Raw genomic sequence first — 26,447 nt, forward strand, 5'->3', positions numbered from 1 at the left:
CACCAGATGCATTGAGATCCTTCCGCCTTACGAAAGAAATTCATGTACAGTTGGTGTAGAGAGATGCTTTCGATGTATTTTCCATCTCCCTTATTCAATGGGGTAAACTTGCAGGTGTAGAAAAATGTAGAAATGGGAAAGGACATGGATGGTCTAGTCTATTGCTTATTGAGGTGAAGTAAGGCAAATAAGCGATTATTAACCCAAGGCGCCCAAATACAACACGTTCACTTTTTCTCCAGAAAAAATGCAAACCTACCCAGAAATGTACTTACAGTGCATGCATATATGGCATAAAACACGAGCCAAAAGATGACAATACAAAGTGAAACAAGAGTAGGAAAACAATATATTAAACAAAGGTGGCATGTAAAAATAGCAGTCAGCTAATGTAGAATCACACGCAACCGGAGACAAAGATGTTCACCTCAAAGTTAAACTTCCTCCTAATCCCTGTCTGGTAAAATCCCATTAATTCTCCAGCTGAGATGGTGAAAGCAGCTCCCAGGAATAAAAAGCAACTTCTTTTCAATACAATGCAATTGAGAAGTGCAGTAGCAGCTAGAATGAATACATGATCCTGCAAAATTAAAATGAGAAATGAATATTAACAACAGTTTCAGTTGTTCAGAAGTATATGACGACAGACAACTAACTGTACTAGGCCCTAGAAGTTGGGAAAGGTTTCAGATGTTCATCCTGACTTGGATAAAGTTTTTCATAAGGCAGCACTGACATAGGTATCCATTCGTGCCCCACATTATTTGTCATCCAAGAGGTCAACCACCAAAACATTCATGAACACCATAGACATTATTCTTGTGCCTCTACATCCATGATTTATTGGCAGCCTTCTTCCAGATGGAAGCTGAAGTATCAACAAATCCAGAAAACAAACCTTTGATTTAGACGCATATGTAATTACAGCAGAAAGTCAAACCAAGAAAAGATTTTAAAAAAGAAACCAAAAAAAAAAAGGCATCTAAATATATATATAATGTCCCTGATTGTGATGAAAAATGATCAGCTTCTTGTTCCAGATTAATAAAAGGCATCATGAAGCTCATACTAGAATTTAGGTTGGTAAGAACAAACAAAAAAAAAATAAAAAGAAAAAAAAAAAACACCTTTCAGCAGGATGTGGACGTACTTGTAAGTGAAATCAAAATGATTACGAAGAGTAATATTAAAAATAATAACCTGAAGTCAGATTGGGAGTGCAAAAGGCAACAATTGCTCAGCATCTCCATGAATTTATATTTTGTTCAATTACGATTGCCCAATACCCCTAATGTTTCATTCCATGTCAAATTCTTCTGATATAGCTAACGGGAGGAGAGCTTGATATTCAAGCCACTAGGGAATTTAGGCATCCTGTGACAACAGTTTTTCTAAACCCAATTTCCTCCAATTTTTGCAATTTGTGCAGATTCAGTGCGTGCAGCTACACGCAATGAATCTATAATGCATCCAATGTTCGTTAGTTCGTTAGTTCTAGTAATCTGCACAAATTAAAGCCTGTGGAGAGGGCAATCTGCATCCAATGTTCGTTAGTTCTGGTAATTCCCACAGATATAATGTCTCTAGATTTTGCAATTTGGGCTCTGGAGATGATTGTTCAAATACTGTCTCCAATTTATCACAAAATCTGACTTGAAGAACTTCGAGGTTTTCTAGCAGCTGGGATGACGAGAAAACAATTGAAAGCTTAGGACAACAGTCAAGATATAGACATTTAAGCTTTTGAAAGCTCCGACAATGCACATTCCCACTGTGTATACTACTCAAATTTTTGGCATTTGAAATCCCTAAAATTTCTAACCCCAGTTCAGCGATATCATCTTCCTTTCCTGCTTGAAAAACACCCTCCATTTTTGTGCATCTTTCAATCCAACAGCCTTTGATTGCCTGAAGGCTGGAAACACCAATATCAGAAAACCATTTGTTGAATGTGTTATTGATAAAAAGCACACAGTCAGCATTGCAGAGCACATCCCCTACACCACTGGGGAAAAGATCAAATCCATGTATCTCCAATGATCGTTGCTCTTTAAAACGGTCAAATTCTGCAGTCCAGAAGAGGATATCTCCGAAAATATGGTCATTTCTATAAGAATATGTATCCCCATTCTTATTTTTCTCCTTGGTAGGATAGACACATAAATGAAATCGTGTCTCCAGTGAAGAGGGGTTTTTCTTTAAAATTTGAAGAAACTGAATACCACTTATAGCAATGTGAGGATTGTCAAAACTGGACATACTCCACTGATAAGGATCCTCCACTTCTGGCAGGGACTTCATATTTCTGCTCTCAGCTCCTTCTATTTTTTCCGTGTGTGGCAGATCAAGGCACTCGAGATGAGTCAACTTTGAGATTCCATAGGGAAGCTCTTTAACAGTGGTCCCCAACAGATCAATCATTTCCACATGCATGAACCCTTTCAAGTTTGAACAACCCCTAATGAGGAGCTGCCTGAGGTTGCTAAAATTCTCAAGGGATGGTATATGAGTGACTGCTGTGCCAGAAAGATCCAGAACCTCAAGGCTCATGAGCACTTCCAGATTTGGCACTGTTTGTAAATGCTGACAACCTCTTATAGATAGCTGACGAAGGCTTTTGAGGTTTGACATGGATGGTAACTGTTCAATCTGGGTTTCAGAGAGGTCAAGAATCTGAAGGCGGCTCATGTGCACCAAAAAACCAGCCCCAGTTTCCTTCAAAGAACTAACACCACATAAATTTAGCTCCTCAAGATTTGATAGAGTTTCTAGAGGTGGAAGTGCTTTCAAGTTAGTACATCTTTTAAGAGAGAGCACAGACAGGTTACTCAGATTTGAAAGTTCTGGCAGGCATATTATCCCACTGTCAGAGAGGTCAAGATGTTGAAGGCAAGACATCTGCTCAAAAGATGTATCTTTTATCTCTGTCAAAGCAATACAGCCACGTAGTGAGAGATGAGTAAGTTGTCCAAGATTTTGAAGTTTTGGTATCCTGTTAATAGAGGTATATGAAAGATTAAGCGTCTGAAGTTTTGGAGTGTGTCGAAAGGTTTTGTCGATAAAATTTGTCAAAGATGTAGCACCTGAAACATCAAGCACCATGAGATTTTTGAAAATTTTCAAACTGTGTACTGTTTTAAAGGAAGAACACCCTCTAAGAATGAGCCAGCGTAATTCTTTAAGGTTGTAAAGAGATGAAGGTAAAGGATCAACCTTCAATTCAGATATATGCAAGCTTTGAAGCTGGAGCATATGTGCAAAAAAATCATCTGGAATTCTTTTCAAGGAGCTAGCATTAGATATCTCAAGAACAGTCAATCTCGTAAGTTCAAACTTGTGGTCCATCTCCACCAAAAATCACAACCTCTGAGAACAAGCACAATGAGTTGGCGCATTTCAGACAAGAGTTGTGTCAATGATTTGGAAGTCAGGTTGAAAAGGGCAAGAACTTGGAGTTTCTCCAACCCAGAGAGACTATCAAGGATTTCCAGACAACGATTTCCATTAAGGAAAAGCGTTTTAGTTGAACAAATTGATTTTATCATGCCATCTGCTTGATTGATTCTCCCAAAGCCTTCCCACTTGCAATCCTCATACAAATCAGCCAAGCCAAGACTGGTGGTCCCCCCGAATCCATAGCGATCAAACTCATCCAAATTTATGATTGCTCGGTCACTATCCATGATAACATAACCACTATCCAATTTTTTCAGCAATTGGCAATCCACAAGCTCCATGAAAACAGAATGGTCCTTTTCATATGCCTTCTCCATACAATCAACATGCCCAAGGTATCCTTCCAATATCCAGTAAGCTATCAACTCACTGTAATGAATGCTTCCACGGTCGCGAAAGAAGTGACTACCATGCCGACAACAGTCAATTAAAACACTCCTTGGCAACATGTCATACCCACTACGTAGTAGCCATGCTAAATTATAGTTTTCACCATCAGATTCAGATGCTTCCTTCAAAGCACTCTTAAGCATCTGTGTTCCAGAATCACATTGAACAAAATAACCGAAGGTTTTTGCCATCAACATAATTGCAGCAGGAAAATATTTTGTCTCTTCTATGAAAGTTTCAGCTAAACCTTGAATGACTGGATCTTCATAAACTCTTCTCCCAACCCTATCTCGAAATAAGGACAATGACTCTTCCACAAACAAGGGCTTCACCAGAATCTCCTCTTTGGATCCCATGGGAGCATTTGTGCTAGTGATTAGAACCTTGTATGAACTTACACTGGGAAGATTCAGCAGAAGTTCCAATTTGGGCATTATCTGTCCTTCCTTCATTTTGTTTCCCTCATCATCCAAAATTAAAAGAACCTTCTTCTTCTCAAGGGATTTAGCTATCATCATTTGCAAGTCTACATGGTTCTCCTCCTCCTCTTTCCCCTTATTTCTATCCTCAGCTTCCCACTCGTCAACAATGGGAAGAAGAGACAATTGACGAGCAATACTCTCACTAAGAGCTGTCCCATGATATTCTCTGTTGCAGAATACCCAGAGAACAATCTCAAATAAACCCTCTTTAATTGCATGCTTACTTAACTATTTAGCTGTGTAACGCCCTCAAAATAATACATAAAATCCATCACTATAGACATGCATTGATATAAAAGAAACCAACCATTTCTATTCATCAGAGTAATTCTTACAACAGTATTACATGTTAACAATAAAAACAAATTCCCTATGTGCTTACAGCTTTCCAAGTCAACACCTGGTTACACAAAAGATGAGTGCTAACTCTATACAAAATAAGCCCTTGGCTTGATATACATGTAATACAAACAAAATAAACAAAAAGAGTCTTCAACTCTCATCATCATCTAAGCTATGTCCTTGGAGGTGGCATACTACCTGTACCTGAAAATAATGTCCCATGTAGGGTGAGCCAACGTCCAGTAGAAATATGCTAAACACAGTATGAGCAATAACTAAGACATAAGCAATTGATAAATGTTCAATTTCCATAAATCAATTCATAACCCATTTCCATTTCATGACCACTATATTCATGTTTCATTTCAGTTTCCATTTCTTATCAATTTCACAATTTACATCAACGGCTCAGAACCTAGCCAACCACTTATACGAGACAGTGACTCATATTAAACATTTCCCATTTTACAATAGATAAACATACTAGTTGTATCAACATCTCAACAGATAAGCATACAAGTTGTATCCACATTTCAACAGATATGCATATTAGCTATATCAGTACTTCCAAAGATAAGCATATGAGCTGTATCAATACGTTAACTGACAAGCATATGAGCTGTATCAGTGGAGTCCATCCCCTATCTCCTCCCAAACAACATCCGGTTTAGAGGTCCATCCCCTATCTTCCCCTAAACCGTGGAGTACATCCCCTATCTCCTCCCACACACACAACGTATATACACATATACATAACGTTAATGTATTCTATCAACCGTCATACTCTATGACATATCCAATTGATTAGTTTTAGTTTGCCTACTCATCATGCATTGTCTACTACACTCAAAACTACCCTCCACCGGTAGCCCAAGCAATTATTTCTAAACAGATAATAAAAGCTCCAACAGATAAAATATCAATGTTTTCAAAAGTGAGCGATTAATAAATCCAACTCCACTATTCTACTATATAATGAGCCAATTTCATTATTCCCAATTCAATTCCATATAATCACAATTTTTGCAAATTAATTATACCAATTAATTTATACAACCAATTAGGGTTTTCTACGCCATTTCCCAATATTGACCCAATGGTCTATATATCAACAACCAACAACAATTTAATTATTTTGAAACCCAAGATACACATTTTAGAATCAAGATAGCAAAACCCCTTTTCAACATTTTCAAACCCTAACTTTCCAAAATTAACCATTTAACAAAATGCCCAAAAATCTAGGTTAAAACGCATAGTAGTGAGTAGGAATCCCTACCTCAAAAGATGACACCCAACGAAGAAGATGACGAAAACGAAGTTGTTCCAAATCACAAGTTTCTCGGATCAAAATGTAGCCCTCGACGATCAACCCAACTTTTATAAAGGCCAAAGGTGAGGAAACAACTCCTACTAGATCAATACTTAGAGAGAAGTTTGAGTTTTAGAGTGAGGTGCTCTCTAATGGCTTTTTCGGAAAAGTAAGAGAGAGAGAGAATGAGAGAAAGTGATTTAAAAAATGCCCTACAGCCAACTGATATACGACATTCCTGCTCGAGCGGAAAACACAACGCTCGAGGGTCAAGAACAAAAACTAGGTCCGCTCAAGCACCAAGACACAAGAATAAAGTACATCTGATCAAGCGCGAAAACCAGTCCGCTCGAGCGTAGATTTTCCCCTCCCAGAACTCACACCAAAAATGTACTACCCGCTCGAGCTCCAGAGTACCCGCTCGAGCGCGACCGCTTGAGCGTAAAGAAACCTGCTCCAGCGTGAAAAACATGCTTGCAGAAGTTTCGCAGAGCACCAAAATACTGGGAGTGTGCAATCTCTGCTCGAGTGCAAGAAGACCCGCTTGAGCAGACCTCCTAAAAACTGGGCAACAAGGAATTGAAACCAAAGTCCAACCAACTTGTAACAACTCTGCCCAATACAGCCTAAAACTCAATCAAGTGGAATTAAAGGATGACAGCAAGGTATAGAACCACCAACCTCACGGAACCAAAGTCCGGAAAACAACAGATACAGAAAGGGAAAACCGGGATCGCTATAAGCTGTCCATGTTTTCCCAACTCCAGAAGCCCCAACAAGAATAATTTTCTCTACACTAGTGTCCCTCAACATATCGTCCCCCTGCTGAACCACTGTACTGGATGCCATTGCAGAAAGAATTCCACTGCAAAATTTTGATCAAGGAATTAATAGACTTTGGAAAAATAAATTAATAAAATAAAAATTGAAGATAGCAGCCAGTTCAAGTTTTGTCCAAGTTTAGATGCAAATGAGCAAGACCATCCCAACATTAAATGTTGCATGCCCTCATTTGACTTGGGTTGTATTGTAAATACCTAAAAACACAAACATTTGGAGGTTCTGTGTGTTGGACATATATTGGACACATTCATTGGATACTTTTTGGTCCAACACATTGGACATGCATTGGAACATCCCTCATTAATTTTTTAGAAATGGACATTCTTCAAATTGTTAGGGGGACACTGAGGCACTTATCCATCTTTGAGACAATCATGAAACACAATGCAAGTTTAAAACAATGCTCAAATAATACACATTAATGTGTTTGGCAGGGGAAAGATTAGGTACACACCTAATCTTTGGGATCTAATGATAAAATAAAAATAATGTGAATTTGCACAGATTAACATCTATTTCTTTAGAATTTTTAAATTTTCGGAATTCTCAATCCCACAATTTCTAAAGTTTTTTATGATAGAGCTTTCTAAAATAGATGTTAGGATTTGTTTGTCATTATTTTCCAATATGTAAAACTAGCAATGAACTCATGCAATGCATGAAATAAGAAAATATTTTTGAAAGAAATAATTACGGACAATTATTTTATTACTGTATGTATATATTTGAAATATTACATTATATGTAAATTATTTATGATCACAATTATTGTTTCTTAAATTTTAATTGATAGCAAAAAGGTATATAATATATATATATATATATAATAAAAAACTTTTTCGCAGATTAAATGCAGGAGAATAACTATTTTAAGTTACATTTTTTTTTATATGCATTTAGAATAATTACATGAAAATTAAGTTTAGCATTAGGCATTTGGTACGTAATGCATGGTTTTTAACACGACAAACCAAATGTTTGTTTGTAAAATTAACTGATCCAATGAAATTTAGTTTATCTTGGCTAGGACCTACAACTTTATATCATAGACAATGCACCCTAAAAATTAGGGCAAAAAATTTTGGTTAAGAGACATTTGACTCATACTAGTACCTAATTACCTTTTGATTTATTATAATAATTTTAAGGATTAATTACCTATAAGTCCTATTTGGTGAGGTTATGCTAGGACAAGTCTCATGTGAAAATTTTTATCCCAAGAAGTCCATTTTTCCCAATTGTTTTTATTGTGAGATGATTTTGCCCTCAATTAAAAAGGGAAAGGAGCCGGAAATGTGCTGATGCAAAAGCTTGATGATATGGCGAAATATCTTTTTTGTATTTTAAACTTTAAAATTTCATAATTTTCATATTACAGATCCGCTTTTTTATAAAATTTATATTTTTAGAACCTACTCATGGAGATCTATCAAACAAGACCAATATTGAATGTAAAGTTATATAAAAAATAATAATAATATTTTGACGAAGCAACTGTATGCAACATTACTGTGTGAAATTGAAAAATTTCACAATTTTAAAACTCAGAAAAACTAAGAAATTTATCAATTTTGCAAATTGAGAAATTCTTAGTTCTTTATAGCTAAAATAATAATATTTTAGTTTTACAAAATTTTATATTCAATTGGTCTTGTTTCAAAGATCTTATTGTGTAGATTCCAGAGATATAAATTTTATTAAAAATGAATGTGTATAATGAAAGTAATGTAGTTTAAAAGTTTTTAAACAATAGAAATAAACGCCACATCAGCATTTGAAGTGTGTCTGCAACTAAGAGAAGTTATTAGTGCTCTTGGGGCATGGTCAGGTGGTACCATAGGAGAGTTGTGTTAGTGGGAGAAGTGGGACTCACAATTTTGTGTTGGGGCATAGAGGCATGTTGTTTGGTGATTGATGGATGACATTATGTGATGCACCTAGAGCACCTAATAATTTTTCTTTCAACTAGGTGTACTATTTGCATGTATGGGTATTGAGAGAGAGAGAGAGAGAGAGAGAGAGAGAGAGAGAGAGAGAGGGAAGAGGGGGGAAGAGAAAACTAACAAGACTAATTGGAATAAAATATCTTAAGTAGGACCTAACCCCAAACAATTTTATAAAATAGGACTTCTCACTTAATGCCTTTTTAACATGTCAATATAATGTCTGCATATCTTGATCCGATAACCTAATATCTATGTGTGAGAGCCGAAAATAAATAATCAACTTTGAAGTGAACCAGTCAATTGGGCCATACGAGGCCAAAGCCCATTGGGCTATGGATCGTCGCCGAATAGGTGTTAAAGACCACATGGGATGCTGAGTAAGAGATATTCATGCCATGTGTCGAAGCCGAGTAGTCCAGGGTAGTAGGAAGGGTCCCGTTGGACAACTATGTTGGGCCATCCTAAAACAAGCATGACAAGAAAGTGGGACCAGAGAAAGACTATAAAAGAGGAAAGGAGCCTGAGAAAAGAGGGGGGTAAAAACAATGTATGCTCCAAGAAATATACAAGATCAATGAGCCAGAGATAGAACTGACAAAACTGTCAGAATGCTAAGTCCGACACTACCGACCAGAGTTGTTTATTTGTTTCAGGTGACAGTGCAAGGATCTTTTAGGCCTGTCTAGATTCGAGGAGTATTTCCGAAATTCTCATCCCCACACTATGTTACATAGACTCAGGTACGGGTGTTAGATGAAAATGCATATCTAGAGGTCGGATCCATCAAAGCTCAAATTCAAAGTAAACAGATTTGGCAAAAATCTTATTTATATTTTTTAAATCTATTATATGATGGTGTCATATGTGACATTTAATGTCAAACAAACATTTTACTCATTATATAGCAATTATACAACAATACATACATATAATGATAGTGTTAAATACACAAATATAAGAAGCATCCGATGAAAAATATTGGACACATATCCCACACCCTTATCCAAGTGTTGGGTGTCCGACATATGGGTATTTATTTTTGAGAGTCCATGTAACATAGCCTAATATCATAACATAAAGCACATGACAATTAGGTTGGATTATTTAAATCGAGTGGGTTACTCGGTGCATATATCAAATTAAGAATAACCTCTTCATAATAATTTGGATGCATTCATTTTTCATTCCTTTCTTTCCAATTTTTGTTTTTGATTTTTCTTTATAATTTAATAAGAAAATTTTCTCTTCGATTGAAAATAAAACGTAGCGCCAATAAATTTCAATAAATAATTACGGTAATTATAAATAGAAAAAATATATATATCATATAAAATCACTAATTTTATTATATAATCAATGATTGTACGCTAAATGGTCGCAATCAATTGTAGGGTATAGATTATGTTGGAAATAGTAATATTGTTTAAGCTCCTTTCCAACTTTTGCCCCCTCCCCTAAGAAATAGAGAGCATGACAATAATCTTAAATATTAATCTTTAATAAGTTGATAATATAAAGTTTGAATAAGATCCCATTGAAACACCTGCACACTTAATCCATTACTCTTTAAAAATAAATAATTTTTTTTTTAAAAAATGTTAAATTAAATCAACCTCCTAAAAATTTAATATTATAAGCTTAAACCTAACCTATCTTAAATTTTGTACATAATTTTTTATCTCATAGATCAAAAGAGTTGTAATTATTAATCTACTCCTTATGTTTTTGGCAATTAGTCATTTATCAACTTTTTATTACAAATTAATTAACCTTCATTAAAACTTTTCAAATTACATGAATTTCTCTTTTAATTTTCGATTTTTGGGTTTACAATTTTACCAATTTTAGAAATTGCTGATTATTTCTTAAGGCCAAAAAAAAAAAAAAAAGATTCAAATGACTCATGGGCTGCCAATATATATTGCGGTAATAGAAATGTATTATTTTGAGGTATATCACATGTTCAATACCCGGACCTAATACAAGCACAATAGCATGAGATGAGTACAATGAGGATCAGACCGAGACATAGCAACTCCAGCACATATTGATTTTGCACCTTCTAACATCTCAAGTTGAGAATTCTCGTCAGGTTTTTACATTCACTATTTTATGTTATAGATTCCTCATCAATTCTTCCCCTCCTTCCTTTTCTCTTGGGCATCTCATTTGGAATGCAAAGCATTCTTTGCAATCTTGTACTAACAAATTCGGTAGATTGAACACCAATCGATGAAAAAAAAAACTACAACAAATAACCTACGTCAACGGATACTTTCTTTTAGTTATAGTTCTATAACTATATAAATAAATATAATGAGAAACTTTTGTGTTTTTTGTTAACCCGTCTCATGTTCTAGGCTACACCCGCGAACTGGGACAACAAATTGATTGACTATTAAGTGCCACCCTATAACTAGATAGACTTGCCTTGCCTTCTTAGAGAGATATAGCCACCATAGACTAGATCATTCGTAGGGCTATGATCAGGCTAAGATTTGCCAAGCGATCTAGAGATCTAGTTAACACTTGGAAGGAGTACATTGATATCCTTAAGATATACATATATAGCTATATACATATATATTGGTGTAAATTTTTACATTTGGTTTCTATTTTTTTCTAGTCCTCAATGAAAATTATGCGTGAAGCCAACTTATATTTATCCCTTCTTCCAATCGATTCTGTACGGGGAAGAAATAATTCTCCTCGTATAATCCTGTTGACTAAGTCCACGCTCCTCCGTACGACGTCGCTTTGTCACCTGAAAACACAAATGTGAGCTAGCCGGCGGGTGTGTGCCGGAAACCTCTCCGATGCCTAAGTCAGAAAACTTGACAAATAGACAAAGCTCAATGTATTCAGGAAGCAAAAATGGTATATTGTGTTATGTTACCTCCTCCAAGGTGATGCTTGTGAGCTTTTATAGGTTTCGAGTGACTCAATCCTAGTAGGACTTTTATTCCTCCATGCAGAGTCCTCCTAGGATTCGTACTCCTAAAGGATAATGCTTATCCTTTTACACCCCCCCCCACTGCTTAAACCAAGTGGGATGGTTTTTATCACGGCCGAACTACTATTTGACCGAAGTAAAACTGGCTATGCTGAGCCACAGAGTAGGCCGAACTATCCTTAGTTCGGCCCTTCCTGTTACTCCTCCTTATGTTGGTTCTCACCTGTTCAACCCATGGTGCGTTTGGACCGAACCAACGATTCTTGACCGGTATAACTCCAAGACCGGTATACCTCTAAGGCCGGTATAACTTCAAGACCGGTCTAACTTCAAGTTGCTCCCGGACCGAAGTAGATTTACAATTCACGAGCCGAAGTAACTTCATCTCTTTTGGCCGGAGTAATTTTCAACCCTCTTGGGCCTGAGTAACTTTTCGGCCCTTTTTACCCTGTCCTTCATACTCTGGGCCATAAAGTCCATCTCACAGCTCGGCCCAATTTTCGCCAAAAATTACCCTCTCAATTGCCCCTTAATTCCATCTGCACAGCATGATTGGGATTACCTGGTGATCAGCCAAGCTAACGTTTTTAAGCCTTTCCAGCCGAGCTAAAAAACCTCTTTAGCCTCTCCAGCCGAGCTTATTTCACTCCGGCTCTACTTGTTCGGTCAATACGTCTCTTCAATCACTGTGACTGTAACGCTTCTCATTCTCATGACACGTGGCACACTTTGATTGGCCGAGGACGGCTGTCACGCCGTCTTCGTACTTCGTGATTTTGAAACAGTCCCGCCTTTTTCTTTTCGTCTTTTTCACAAAACAATCCTTTCATTTTCGAATCATTTACTCTACTCCTTACTTCTTCTCTCTCTTGTTCTTGAGCCCTGAGTTTGAGCTTTCTGTGTTCGTGCCCTTCATCGCTGCCATTGCTTCCATCTTCCAGCTTCTTCCTTTTTACTCTGGTAAGCAAATCTAACCTCCTTGCTTTATTTGTTTTCGTAGTTTGCTTTCCATGTTGTTGCGAAACATATTAGTCTATTTTCTGCTTTGCTTCTGTACTTTACTGGAAAAACTTCACTGAACTTGTACATGTATGTAAAATATCCTGTAGAAGACTAGTCTTTGATCCAAAAACATGTCCCAACCGAACTAGGATACTGTTTTGTGCTATATAAGTAGATTAATTCAGGTGATAACCGAACTACAACTTGTAGAAATAACCGTAGTTGCAATAAGTTACCAACTCCTGATTTACTTCAGCCGAGATAACCCTACCGAATGAGGTTTAAACTTAGTAAACTTAGGAACCCCAGCCTTTAACCGAGCTAGGCTTTTGGGGCTAAGCCAGCTTTCTTAGTTTCTAAGCCAAACTCAGAAATCTGCCCCAAGAGGCTCCACCGGAGTAACAAAACTCATAGGTCAATCGATTTAGGCCTCGGGGCTAAACCAGCTTTCTGAGTCTTTAGACCGAACTCAGGAAGCTGCCCCTAGACGATGAACCGGTCTAAAAATTGATTTCAAAGCCAATATGCCGAGATATTTGCCAAGATCTGGCTAATAAAAACCCTGCCCGAACCGAGCTACCAATCATTTTTGCTGAACCGAGATAAAACCTTTCCATGAAACCGAAGTAGGGCTTTTATTACCTTGTTTTTAATTTGTAGCACGGTCTTATGATCTGTGCTTAACCCCATTGTTTTCTTCTTTGCAACTTAGGTTGCCCAGACACTCCTTCGTGCGCTCGACCGAGCTATCGAGCACCATTTTTGCACCGATATAACTTATTTGTAATTTATACCACAAATGGGGAAGTATAGGCACCTAGTAAATACTCCGGGCGGTCTAGCCGAATTTAGGAAAGACTACCAAATACCTGATGATGCCCATCTGATCTTGGCCGAAAAAGACGTTATTCCCTGGGATAATGAAGGCTTCGTCCCCTTCACCCTTTTGTCCATTATTGAAACCGGACTGCGATTTCCAGTCCAACCTTTAATCTGTGAATTTCTTAGGCAAACTAGATTATGCCCTACCCAACTATCCACCAATTCATACCGAATAATTATGGGAATAGCCGAACTGAACCGACAGGCCAGACTAAACCTTGGGCTGGCCGAAATCTTCCATCAATATTCCATTGGCTCAAAAGAGGATGGATGGGTTTATTACCTTAGAATACGTCACCGCCGAGAGAAGATAATAAAATATACACCGGACAAAGACTTAAACGACGACGATTTTTTCTGGGTCTCTGGGAATTTTGAGGATTTTCAAGCCCAGATTCCTGGCCGACCTATAAATTGGAAAAAAGGAGAGCCTGGTAATTTAACTTCGGTTCTATGCATGTTTTTCTTTCTTGCACTTTTTTATTTCGGTTTGTTAGTCTATCAACCGAACTAACAGTTCTTCTTTCGCAGATTCTGCCCACCTTCATTCCTTGTACAGCTATCCAAACCTTGCAACTTTGTGAGCCGCACTACGATATCCTGAACGTAGTTGGGCCAAGTTGCTGAAATTCGAGCCGACCTACCGATACAGTGGTCGCCGGAAAGCCAGAGTAACCGACTTTCTACTTGAGGAAGGCCCAGAACCGGACCCATCCTTGCCTCAAATCAGATTAATTCCACTTACAGCCGAAGAAGAGATGGCGAAAAAGAACAGAGTCAGGGCTCTTTTAACCGAGACAACCAGGCCCAAAGTAACGCCACCCAGCCAATCGCAACCTGCTATTGTGGCCCTCCCTTCTCAACAACCGTCCTCTTCCCGCCGAACCAAGCGCGCCCGGACTGTTGAAACCGAACAAATTTTGGTTGATGAAGCAGAACCTGCACTTCCACCGAGCTTGCCACCGAGCCCCCAACCAGAACCTTCTGACCGAACTACCGGCAGCTGGGCCCCAAAACTTACTTTCAACGACCGAGACATCCGAGATATAGACTCGGTTGTTGCTGAGAAAGACCACCTGTTGGCCATTAATCTGGCCAAGAGTGTGTGTCTGCCCAAAGACATGGAGCACCACCAGAAACAGTTAAACACCGAACTGAAGGCCATCCGGTCTACGACTAAATCCATGATTCTGGTAAGCAACTTCGGTTCTCTCTGTCTACTTTACTCAACTTTTACTTCGGCTAAAAGGAGATCTTTGCTTTGTCAGGCCATTCAGAAAAATCAAATCACTCACCGGAAAGTGCTAGAGCTTAGAAAAATAACAAGGCAAGCCGCGGCAGAGGCTGAAGCAAAATCGACCGAGCTAGAGGAGGCCAGAAAGCAAGTGGCCGAGCTACGAGGTGAGATCGGCAGACTGACCGGACTGGTTAGTTCAGCCGAAGCCGAAAAGCAAAAGACTGCTATTGCTCTGAAGGACAAGTACCTGCGCGAGCTGGTAAAACTTGAAAAGAAGAAAGACACTGAGATAAACCAGCTGAAAGAGAGAGCAAAAGAAGCCGAGAAGAAATGTTTCAAGAAGGCAGAGGATGTATACGTCAAGCAATGTGAGGTTGCCAAGGAGCTGTTCTTTAAGTGTGGCTGGAGGGGAGCCGTTGAGAAGCTCGGTCATGATCCACAGACCGAAGTTTTCAACCCTCCAGCCCACTTCATACCGAACTCCCTTCTGGAATATGCAAATGCCATGCAACAGGAGTTTCTTGAAGGCTCAGATTCTGATGAAGACTCTGCCTCTGAGGATACTCCGGTTGTCGACGTAGATCAGGCAGTTCGGTCGGAGCCCATAGTGGAAGATCTAACTATTGGACAACCAGGTGAGACTGTGGTTCCGACCGAAACCACTCTTGCGATTGAAAACGAGCTTCCGCCTGAAACCGGTCTTCATGTTGATGCTGATGCTGCCTTCGACGCCGAAATTGAAGATCTTTTCTCTTGACTTTGTACTTTTTCCTTTTGTTACTTTTTTGTCTTTGTAACCGGGCTATGCCCCTCCTTTGTAATTTCCTTTGGATGAATGAAAATTTACTTCAACTCTTACTTCGGTTGAACTGTATGTTTTGTACTTGCTATGATTTTTTCATGATCTTTGTACTTTCAACTGTTATCTCAGTTTTTGCTGCTTCAAACTAGCTATGCTTACCAGCCAACCACTCCTTAGTCGACATAATTACTTCGGCTGAGGAGTACTCAGAGTTGGTTTAATCCAGCCAACCATTCTTCAGCCATAACCATACTTCGGCTGAGGAGTACTCAGAGTTGGTTTAATCCAGCCAACCACTCTTCAGCCGTAACCATACTTCGGCTGAGGAGTACAAAGAGTTGGTTTATTTCAGCCAACCACTCTTCAGCCATACCCATACTACGGCTAAAGAGTACAGAGAGTTGGTTTAATCCAGCCAACCACTCTTCAGCCATACCCATACTTCGGCTGAAGAGTACAGAGTGTTGGTTTAATCCAGCCAACCATTCTTCAGCCATACCCATACTTCGGCTGAAGAGTACAGAGTGTTGGTTTATTCTAGCCAACCATTCTTCAGCCATACCCATACTTCGGCTGAAGAGTACAGAGTGTTGGTTTATTCCAGCCAACCACTCTTCAGCCATACCCATACTTCGGCTGAAGAGTTCAGAGTGTTGGTTTAATCCAGCCAACCACTCTTTCGGCCATACCCATACTTTGGCTGAAGAGTACAAAGAGTTGGTTTAATCCAGCCAACCACTCTTCAGCTATGCCCATACTTCGGCTGAAGAGTACAAAGTGTTGCTTTATTCCAGCCAACCTCTAAGTTAGTTTTTTCCAGCTAACTTAGATCAATGTTTGGTTATTCCGACCAAACGTTCTGCAGCCTGGATCCTTATCCTGGGCTTAGGAAGGGTGTTGGTTTATTTCAGCCAACCTCTAAGTTAGTTTTTCCAGCTAACTTAGAATAAAAGGTTTGCAATATTCCTATCTTCACTAAAGCTAACTTTTACAAAGAACAACTCATGCTGAAAAGAATTGATTGTCTTATTGAGGAAAAAAGAAAATTACATATGTTTGAAAGAGAAAAAGCTAAAAATAAAACAACTTGAGATTGGCCGTGTTCCATGGCCTAGGGATTGCTTTGCCGTCCTTGTCTTCTAGGTGGTATGCCCCTTTGCCTGCTAACCCAACCACTTTGTAAGGACCTTCCCAGTTCGGCCCTAACTTGCCATCTCCTGGTACCAAGGTGTTTCCCATTACTTTGCGCTGTACCCAATCGCCGATCTTGAATTGTCTTGGATGTACTGTCTTGTTATATTTTCTGATTAACTCCCGTTGGTATGAGGCGATGTGAACCAGTGCTCTTTCTCTCATTTCTTCCGCAAGGTCGAGTTCTAATGCTATGGCTTCTCTATTCAAGTTTGGATCAAAATTTTCGCTTCGAATTGTGGGGAGGCCAACTTCCAATGGGATTACTGCTTCCATTCCGTAGGCTAAGGAGAATGGTGTTTCTCCTGTTGATCGCCGAGGTGTGGTGCGGTAAGCCCATAAAACATGAGGAAGTTTATCCGCCCACTTGCCTTTTGCCTTTTCTAGCCTTTTCTTTAGTCCATCCAAGACGACTTTATTTGATGCTTCTGCTTGTCCATTTGCTTGAGGATATGCCAGTGTAGAATTGTAGAACTCTATCTTGTACTCTTCACAAAAGCTTGTGAAGATTTTGCCGTCGAACTGAGTACCATTGTCTGAGATTAGGGCTTTTGGTATGCCAAACCGAGTGATGATATTCTGCCAAACGAACTTCTTCACATCTTTTTCTTTGATTGATGCCAATGCTTCTGCTTCCACCCACTTTGTGAAGTAGTCTGTTGCTGCGAGAAAGAACTTCCTGTTGCCGGGTGCTATTGGAAGTGGTCCTACTATGTCCAAGCCCCACATTGCGAAAGACCATGGGCTAGTTAATGGTAGGAGTTCTCTTGCTGGTTGATGTATTTGGTGCGCGAATTTTTGGCATTTCTCACATTTCTTCACATATTTCTCTGAGTCTGCTTGCATATATGGCCACCAATATCCTTGTGAAATGGCCCTGTAAGCTAGCGATCTTCCCCCTTGATGGCTTCCGCACACCCCTTCGTGTATTTCAAACAAGAATGCTTCCACTTTGCTGGGATGAACGCACTTTAGGTAAGGCCCTGAGAATGACTTCTTGTATAATGCCAAAGATGGAGATAGCCAAAATCGCTGCGACTTCGCTCTTATTCTGTTGGCTTCTTTTTCTCTTCTGGTAGGATGCCGTCTTTTAGGAACAGGATGATGGGATCCATCCAAGAAGGGCCTAATTCTGCGCAACATACCTCTTCTGTTTCGGGGTCTTCTATGCTTGATCTTGGTAAGTAGTCGATGAGCAATGGATGAGGGATGGATGCATCTGCCATTGAGGCAAAGCCTGCTAGTTCGTCTGCTCTGCTGTTTTCCTCTCTGCCGATTTGTTCTATCCTTACTACATCAAACTTCTTGATCTCTGTTCTGACCAATTCTTAGTACTTGGCCATCCTATCATCCTTTGCTTCGTAGTCGCCAGAAATTTGGTTTACCACTAGCTGTGAGTTGCTGTATACCATTAGTTCGGTGGCCTTCATGTAGTGTGCTGATTTGAGTCTTGCGAGAAGCGCTTCATACTCCGCTTCATTATTGGATGTTGGGAAGCCAAGGTTGATTGCTTGCTCTACAACCAGGCCGTCTGGAGAGATGAGGACTATGCCAAGTCCTGCACTATGCCGGTTAGATGCTCCATCCACAAAGAGCTTCCACATCTCTCCAACGAACAACTTCCAGCAAGTGGAAGGGTCAGATGATGTCGTGGGGTCAAGAATGGTGTTTTCTTCAAGATCCATGCCTGTTGTTTGCCCCTTGTCATCTCCTTGGACTGTTGGTGAGTCTTGGTTTGCTTCTTTCTTGCTATCTTTAGTCTGGTCTACCTTAGAGTCTGACTGAGTGCTTTTTGCTAGGGGCTGCGCTATTCCGGCGTCAACTTCCATCCCTAGTTCGGTTGTGTCAGTTAGGTCGACGGGGCAGATATGGTGACTACCAGGAGTAAACTCTGCGACGAAGTCTGCCAAAGACTGGGCCTTTACTGCGGTTCTGGATTGGAACTTGATGTCGAATTATCCCAACTCTACTGCCCACTTTAAGATTCGCCCCGAAAAGTTCGCCCTCTCAAACAAAGCTTTTAGTGGAAAAGCTGTGAGGACGACTATGGTGTGGGCATGAAAGTAGTGTGCCAATTTCCTGGAGGCCATCATTAAGGCCAATGCTAATTTCTCCAAGGGTAAGTACCTTGTTTCGGCTCCCAACAATGTCTTGCTGACATAAAAGATGGGCAAGTGTTGTATTCCTTCTACACGAACCAACACTGCGCTTACTGCGTGCTGAGAGACTGCCAGGTACAAGAAGAGTTCTTTACCAGGTACTGGGGTAACAAGCAGAGGTGGGGAAGACATGTATTCCTTCAAGCTTTCCAGAGCTTGGTCACATTCTTCATCCCACTCAAACTTGGCCTTTAAAGCTTGAAAGAATGGTCGTAGTCTGTCTGACGATCTGCTTATGAACCGATTAAGCGCAGCTGCCATGCCGGTGAGATGCTGCACTTCTTTTACTGAGTTTGGTCTCTCCAAATCTTGGATTGCCTTGATTTGAGAGGGGTCTGCCTCTATACCTCGGTTGGTCACGAGGAAGCCCAGGAATTTGCCAGATCCTACTCCGAACGCACACTTGGACGCATTGAGGCACAACTTGTGCTTCTTCAGGATCTAGAACATCTCGCCTAGGTCTTTAAGATGGTCATTCTCATTCTTGCTTTTGACCACCATGTCGTCGATGTAAGCTTCCATTGTTCTGCCTAACAATGGTTCAAACATCTTGGTGACCATCCGTTGGAATGTTGCCCCTGCGTTCTTCAGGCCAAAGGGCATGACCTTGTAACAGTATAATCCTCTTGGAGTTGTAAAAGATGTGACCTCCTGGTCTGGTTCATGCATGGCGATTTGGTGATAGCCTCTGTATGCGTCCAGAAAGCTAAGTCGGTTGTGCCCCGCCGTTAGGTCCACTAGTTGATCTATCCGTGGTAGAGGAAAGCTGTCTTTTGGGCACGCTTTGTTGACTGTTTTGTAGTCGACGCAGACTCGCCATTTGCCATTTTTCTTTGGCACTATGACTGTGTTAGAGATCCATCTTGGGTAGTGCACTTCTCTAATTGCTCCTGCCTCCAGCAGGTTGCCTACTTCTTCCGCCACTATTTTGGCGTGGTGGAGTGCCGATCTGCGTGTGCACTGAATGACTGGTCTGGCGGATGGGTGGACATTGAGTTGATGACAGATGAAGTTTGGATCAATGCCTGGCATGTCGTAGGGCGTCCAGGCAAACACTTCGATGTTAGAGGTTAAGAATTCCAAGACCTCTAGCCTCTCAGTGCTGGACAACGACGAACCGAGCAAAAAGAACTTATCCGAGTTCTTTTCATCTATTTTAACCTCTACCAAGTCCTCCACTGCTTTCTGATCCGCTGCTTTGCCGACGTCTGCGAATAGCTCATTACTCTCTGGTTCTTCCACCGAATGAACGTATCCTTTGGCAGCGCGGCTGCCATTCACCGTGGCGAAGCATTGTTTTGACATGATCTGATCTCCATAGACTTCTTCAATTATACCAATGTCGTTGGGGAACCGCATTACTTGGTGGTAGGATGACGCCACCGATCGCATGGCATGCAGCCATGTTCTGCCCAGGATGATGTTGTAAGTGGAGGGGACCTTTAATACCCAAAACTCCACTTGTTTTGTTACTGTTCCTGCTCTGACTGGGAGAATTATTTTGCCGACGGGCCATTCTGGCATGGAGTTGAATCCAATTAGGGGAGAAACTGCAAGCGCCAAGTCTTTGTCTTGTAACTTCAGTTGTTTAAATGTGTCGTAGTACATGATCTCACATGAACTACCCTGGTCAATCAGAATCCACTTGACGTCAAAGTCCTTGACTCGGAGAGTGACGACCAGAGCATCATTGTGAGGACAGTATATTCGATCCAGGTCCTTATCCGAAAAAGACATGACGTTTGCTGCCTCTGTCTTTCCCTTCTTGATGGCAGGTTGGGCACTTAACACCTCTCTGAAGTGCTTTGCCTTCTTGATTGATCCCCTGAGCTCGCATACACGCTCAGGTTCAAAGACTCCATGTATTACATTGATAACGCCTTGAGGCGGGGCGTCAATTGGCATTCTGTTGGGGTTATTGTGATCCTGGGGGGCTGGTTGCGTTCCTCCTTTGATGTACTTATCCAAGTGACCTGCTGCCACCAGTTCTTCCAAGTGTTGTCTCAGGGGCATGCAATTCTCAGTTCGGTGCCCCTTTTCTTTGTGGAAGGTGCACCGCGATCTGTCATCGTAGTCTTTCTGAGCTTCTCCCAGCTTGGCTGGCCACTTGACGAAAGGCTCATCTCTTATTTCGCTCAGTATCCGATATATCGGTTTTTTGAACACCGTTGTTATGGCAGTGCGGATTCTCAACCATCTTTTGTCTGGGTCTTCTCCGTTATCTCGTCTGCCACGTCTGTTTCTGTTCTGTCGATCTACTGCATTAACCTTTGCTGAGGTTTTCTTTTCTGGCACTGCGGTCGCACTAGATTTTGCTTTGGCACGTGCACCATCCTCTTCTACCCTGATGTGCTGATGCACTCTTTCCATCAGGGCCTCCATGGTGAGGGGTGGCGTCATGGTGATCGAGTCCCTTAGTCTGTTCCCGACTGGAAGGCCTCGTTTATACTGTGCAATGGCAAGATTGGTGGGGCAGTCTCCAATCTGATTGAATGTCTCCCAGTAGCGACTGTTGTAGGATCTAAGGGTCTCTTTATCCCCCATGTCGATGGAGAGTAGCTGGTCGATCTCCACTGGTGTTTTAGTGTTTGTTCGGAACCTTGTTACGAACGTTTCTGCCAATTGAGCCTAGGAGGCTATACTGCCCTCTGGAAGTTTCTCGAACCAAGTCAAGCCTAGGTCGCCAAGGCTTGATGGGAAGAGTATACACATTAAGGCCTCGTTTCGCCTGTACACAGACATGACCTGGCGAAAGTGGCTTAAGTGTGAGTAGGGATCCGTCTTCCCTTCATACGTAGTGAATTTTGGCTGAAGGAAGCCTGACGGTAGGGGCGCGTTTTCAATCGCCGGAACAAACGGCGAAGTCTGCAGCCTTGCCAATGCTTTGTCTGTTGGTTCATAGGCAGGGCGCGGCACTGGCATTCCAACCTCGACGCTTCCATGCGTCCGAGGAGCCAACCGCTGTAAAGAAGAAACTCTGTGTGGATCTCGTGCCCTGGCATCCTCCTTGCATCGTGCTTTTTCTTCGAGCACGGTTCGTAAGTCGGATGACCTGGGCAACTCCGTCTGTCTAGATCTCGTTTGGTGCGAATGTGAGGGCCAATATGTGCTACCTTCAGTGTATGACCTTTCGGATCTCGTCCTCTCAGACCTGGAGTGACGAGTTCTGGAAGACAAGGATTGAGTGTCGCCTGTCTTGAGGCTTCTGCTTTCTCCTTGCAAGGGTGTGGTATTCCTCCCTCGATTTTCTGAGTGGCGAGGGGGCGTCTTGTTTTTGCGCCCCTCTCCTGTCGTCACTTCTTTTTTCTTCATCTGGCACTTCAGGGCCTCCATGTCCGCCGCCATCTTCTTTATCAATTCATCTTGCTCTTTTACACGGTCTTCCAGAGCTTGAGGATCAATCCTCCTCCTTTGCCTGTCAGGACTTTGCGAGCGCGAGTGACGGGGGCTGTTAGTCCACCTCCCCCTAGCATCCCTCCTGGAGTTATGTCGTTGGGGCTCCAAGTCTGCCATGGGAGGGACAGAGGGTAATCCTTCACGTCTTGCGCCCCCATCTGGAGTTAGCCCGTCGACGGCGGACTGCGGTAGTTCCTCAATGTGTGCCATTGATCGAGAGAAGGAGAAGCTTTAGTCAAGAGGTTTTGTTCTGTCTGTTGTTCCCACAGACGGCGCCAATTGTACGGGGAAGAAATAATTCTCCTCGTATAATCCTGTTGACTAAGTCCACGCTCCTCCGTACGACGTCACTTTGTCACCTGAAAACACAAACGTAAGCTAGCCGGCGGGTATGTGCCGGAAACTTCTCCGATGCCTAAGTCAGAAAACTTGACAAATAGACAAAGCTCAATGTATTCAGGAAGCAAAAATGGTATATTGTGTTATGTTACCTCCTCCAAGGTGATGCTTGTGAGCTTTTATAGGTTTCGAGTGGCTCAATCCTAGTAGGACTTTTATTCCTCCATGCAGAGTCCTCCTAGGATTCGTACTCCTAAAGGATAATGCTTATCCTTTTACACCCCCCACTGCTTAAACCAAATGGGATGGTTTTTACCACGGCCGAACTACTATTTGACCGAAGTAAAACTGGCTATGCTGAGCCACAGAGTAGGCCGAACTATCCTTAGTTCGGCCCTTCCTGTTACTCCTCCTTATGTTGGTTCTCACCTGTTCAACCCATGGTGCGTTTGGACCGAACCAACGATTCTTGACCGGTATAACTCCAAGACCGGTATACCTCCAAGGCCAGTATAACTTCAAGACCGGTCTAACTTCAAGTTGCTCCCGGACCGAAGTAGATTTACAATTCACGAGCCGAAGTAACTTCATCTCTTTTGGCCGGAGTAATTTTCAACCCTCTTGGGCCTGAGTAACTTTTCGGCCCTTTTTACCCTGTCCTTCATACTCTGGGCCATAAAGTCCATCTCACAGCTCGGCTCGATTTTCGCCAAAAATTACCCTCTCAGATTCTATTTTTAACTGTAATATATCTCTTTGTTAGATGAATTATACTGTTTCAATCAATTTCACTAATCAAACAATTCACATTAATGTAATTATTTAAGTCTTAATTTTATTTTTATTTTTGTTTTTGAATTATACTATTTCTATCAATTCCACTTATCAAACAATTCACATTAATCCACGTCTTTTAATTCTCAATGTAGTCATTTAAACTTTTCTTCACATTTCAGATTCTTTATGATAATCGTAGTTTCGTATCATGAAAAATATTTAAATTCATTCATTTCAAAAATTGCTTTCATTTTTTTTGTAAATAGTTGACAATTTTTATGCCCAGGTTTCGTTTTTGTTTTTATATTCAATGCATCATATAATTTATCTAAACGTTAGCCTAAAATCGGCATGCCTATCCAATATAAACCACTAAAATTGGTTAGGAAATAGACCCAACAACATATGTTAGGTTATTTAACACTCCTCATCCCATGCAACCCTATCTCGTATGTGGAGAGGCAAACAAAAAAGTTGAACAAAGTCCATAAATACACACAAAGTGCAAAATAATAAGGGAAATTACATAAATATCCCCATGCTTTCAACCCATTAACAAATTACACCCTGTGTTTTATTTTTTCAGTTAAACTTTGTATTTTTAATTGATATAGTTTCAATCCAAACTAACAGAGAATGGATAATTTAATCCTTTTACCAATCTCCTTTTGGATAATTTTTCAATTTAATCCTAGTTCCGGTGAGTGGCATTGTTGTTGTCATAACTTGGGGCAAAAAAGGAAAGAAGGAGAGTGACATAACAAAAAAAAGAGGAAGAAAAATAGAAATTATGAGAATGAATTAAAAATATTAACCTTTCTCTTTAATTCTAATTAACAGAAATGGGCAAATGGTTTGAATTGACATCACACTGAAAGATCAAGGTTTAATTTGACAAAAAATTAGAATAAGAGGGTTTAATTCATTGCAAAGGTCAAACCTTGATGTTTATTTTGTAATTTCCCCTAACAAATATAATGGGCAGACAAGAGTATACCATAAGACTTGTACCCCAAAATTTTTTGGAACCAACTACATAAATCTTTAGAACACTTGGTGATCTAACACAACAAATGTAAAGATGATAATCATTTAATATGTGTATAAATTCCAAAGCATTGGCGCGACCCTAACCTAGAAAGGCATATACATACATTATTATAATCAAGAACAATCTTACAAATGTATACACAGATTTATCTGCTAAGAAATTAATTATAGAACTAATATTTGCCAAGGAAACAATATTTGTAATTTGACTTGAATGGCACTCAAAATTCTCAAATTGCAAGCAGACATCTGAAATATCAATTTTATAGTTCATCCATTAAATCAAACTGTTTAACTTTATGCTTATCCAACCAGTTGTCAAGGGAAAAGAAAATCAAAGGAAAAAATGTAATCAACTTATACATATACATTTTTTTAATGGTTATTTATTTATTTATTTGACAAATACTACTCACTTTCTTTTCTTAATTCAAGCAAAAAAAAAAAAAGGGAATTTAGTATCCTTCAATTTATTTTCATCTCTTATCTTTTTCCTTTTCCTTAACAATTTTGAAATCCAAACATAGGATACTTACAATTTTATTTTATTCTTCTAGGTGTACTTACAAATTTGATCGGGACGATATACTAACATAAACAGGGGAAAAAATGTATTGGATCATGAGAGAGAGACAGAGACAGAGACAGAGAGAGAGAGAACCTAGAAAGGAAGAGGGCTCCTTTACTTTTTCGTCTTCGAAGTAGCTTGGATCAGCAAAGTTGGAGATGCTTCGCATTAGTCAACTGGAGTCGCTGATAGACGTAGAAGGGAAATACTAACCATGGTCAATTTAACCATGATTAATATTATTCATATGGACAACATTTTCCTCCAACATATTAGGTTAGAGATGCTACAACCCTATGTGTTAGTTCATAATTGGCTAAAAAAGTTACACAATTCAAAATTTAAGGGTTGTTTGAGATGTGCTAAATAAGTGCACTTTTTGACTTTTTGGACTAAAAAGTTGAGGAAAAAAAGATGGTTATTTGGGATAATTTTTTGACTTTTTACGAAAAAATGTGATTAAAAATTTGTATAAATTAGTATATAGGAGAAGCTTTTTGGCGAGTAGACAATACGGTGGGCAGCATGGTGCAGAGTAGTGTGTAGGAGATGCTTGCCTCCTTTTCGGGCATTGAATTGAATGGTGTTGTTCGGCCTATGGGGCCCATCATGGGTTCTGTTTTGCTAATCGAAACCGTTCAATGTGTAGAACTCGTCGAGTACTATGTGCTTATAAAAAATCATGTTAATCGGATATCGATAGCTATCTGATCGGATTAGTTTTTTTTGTCAACCGTTAACTATAACACCATCCATTTTTTTATACAAAACTGATTTGATCATGTAGTTAGCGATATCCAATCAACGTGATTTTTTACAAGCATATAGTACTCGACGAGTTCTACACATTGAACGGTTCATATTATCAAAACGGGATCCGTGATGGGCCTCCACGGGCCAAACAACACCATCTTGTTTGTGCACCCACCTGTTCACTTTGTCCAACCAAAGTCAGCTAAAGTACAACTCACGTGAGAAGTGAGTTGTACTTTTTTTGTGCAAAATTATTTATTTATTTTTTTTTGTGAATAGTGATAACATTTTAACTTTTTTAGTAACTTTTTGACTTTTTGATTTTTTTGAAGGATGCCAAACGAACCCACTCTTTCCCCAGTTTCACATCAATTTTCTTTTTTTATGATATATGTTAATTCTAATTTTAGGGAACATGTATTACGAACAGTTGCTTTTATAAAGCAAGTTATTCGTTGATCTTGGGACGCAGTCACATGATGTTTTAGGTGTCTTATAATTGATAGAACGGCATAATTAATAATTTTATGTTAGATGATTAAGAAACATAAGGAGTATTGTAAGAAT

The 26,447-nt window shown here is 40.1% G+C and overlaps 1 protein-coding gene across 2 annotated transcripts in view; it reads right to left on the reverse strand.

The window, feature by feature from the left end:
• The window catches only part of LOC114281302 (uncharacterized), a 35,583-nt gene extending 10,256 nt beyond the window's left edge, over positions 1-25,327 (reverse strand). For both annotated transcript variants that reach the window (XM_082898272.1, XM_082898273.1), the window contains exons 1-3: positions 25,221-25,327; positions 6,664-6,847; positions 428-580 (exon numbers count right to left, since the gene is read on the reverse strand). In XM_082898272.1, the coding sequence (XP_082754398.1) occupies positions 428-580; positions 6,664-6,831 (321 nt within the window). In that variant the 5' untranslated portion in view covers positions 6,832-6,847; positions 25,221-25,327. The remainder of the gene's footprint in view (positions 1-427; positions 581-6,663; positions 6,848-25,220) is intronic.
• Positions 25,328-26,447: the final 1,120 nt, after the last annotated feature.

The sequence above is a fragment of the Camellia sinensis genome, chromosome 12, assembly GCF_055761805.1.
Source record: "Camellia sinensis isolate YWXY chromosome 12, ASM5576180v1, whole genome shotgun sequence".
In the NCBI taxonomy this organism is placed as follows: Eukaryota; Viridiplantae; Streptophyta; class Magnoliopsida; order Ericales; family Theaceae; genus Camellia; species Camellia sinensis.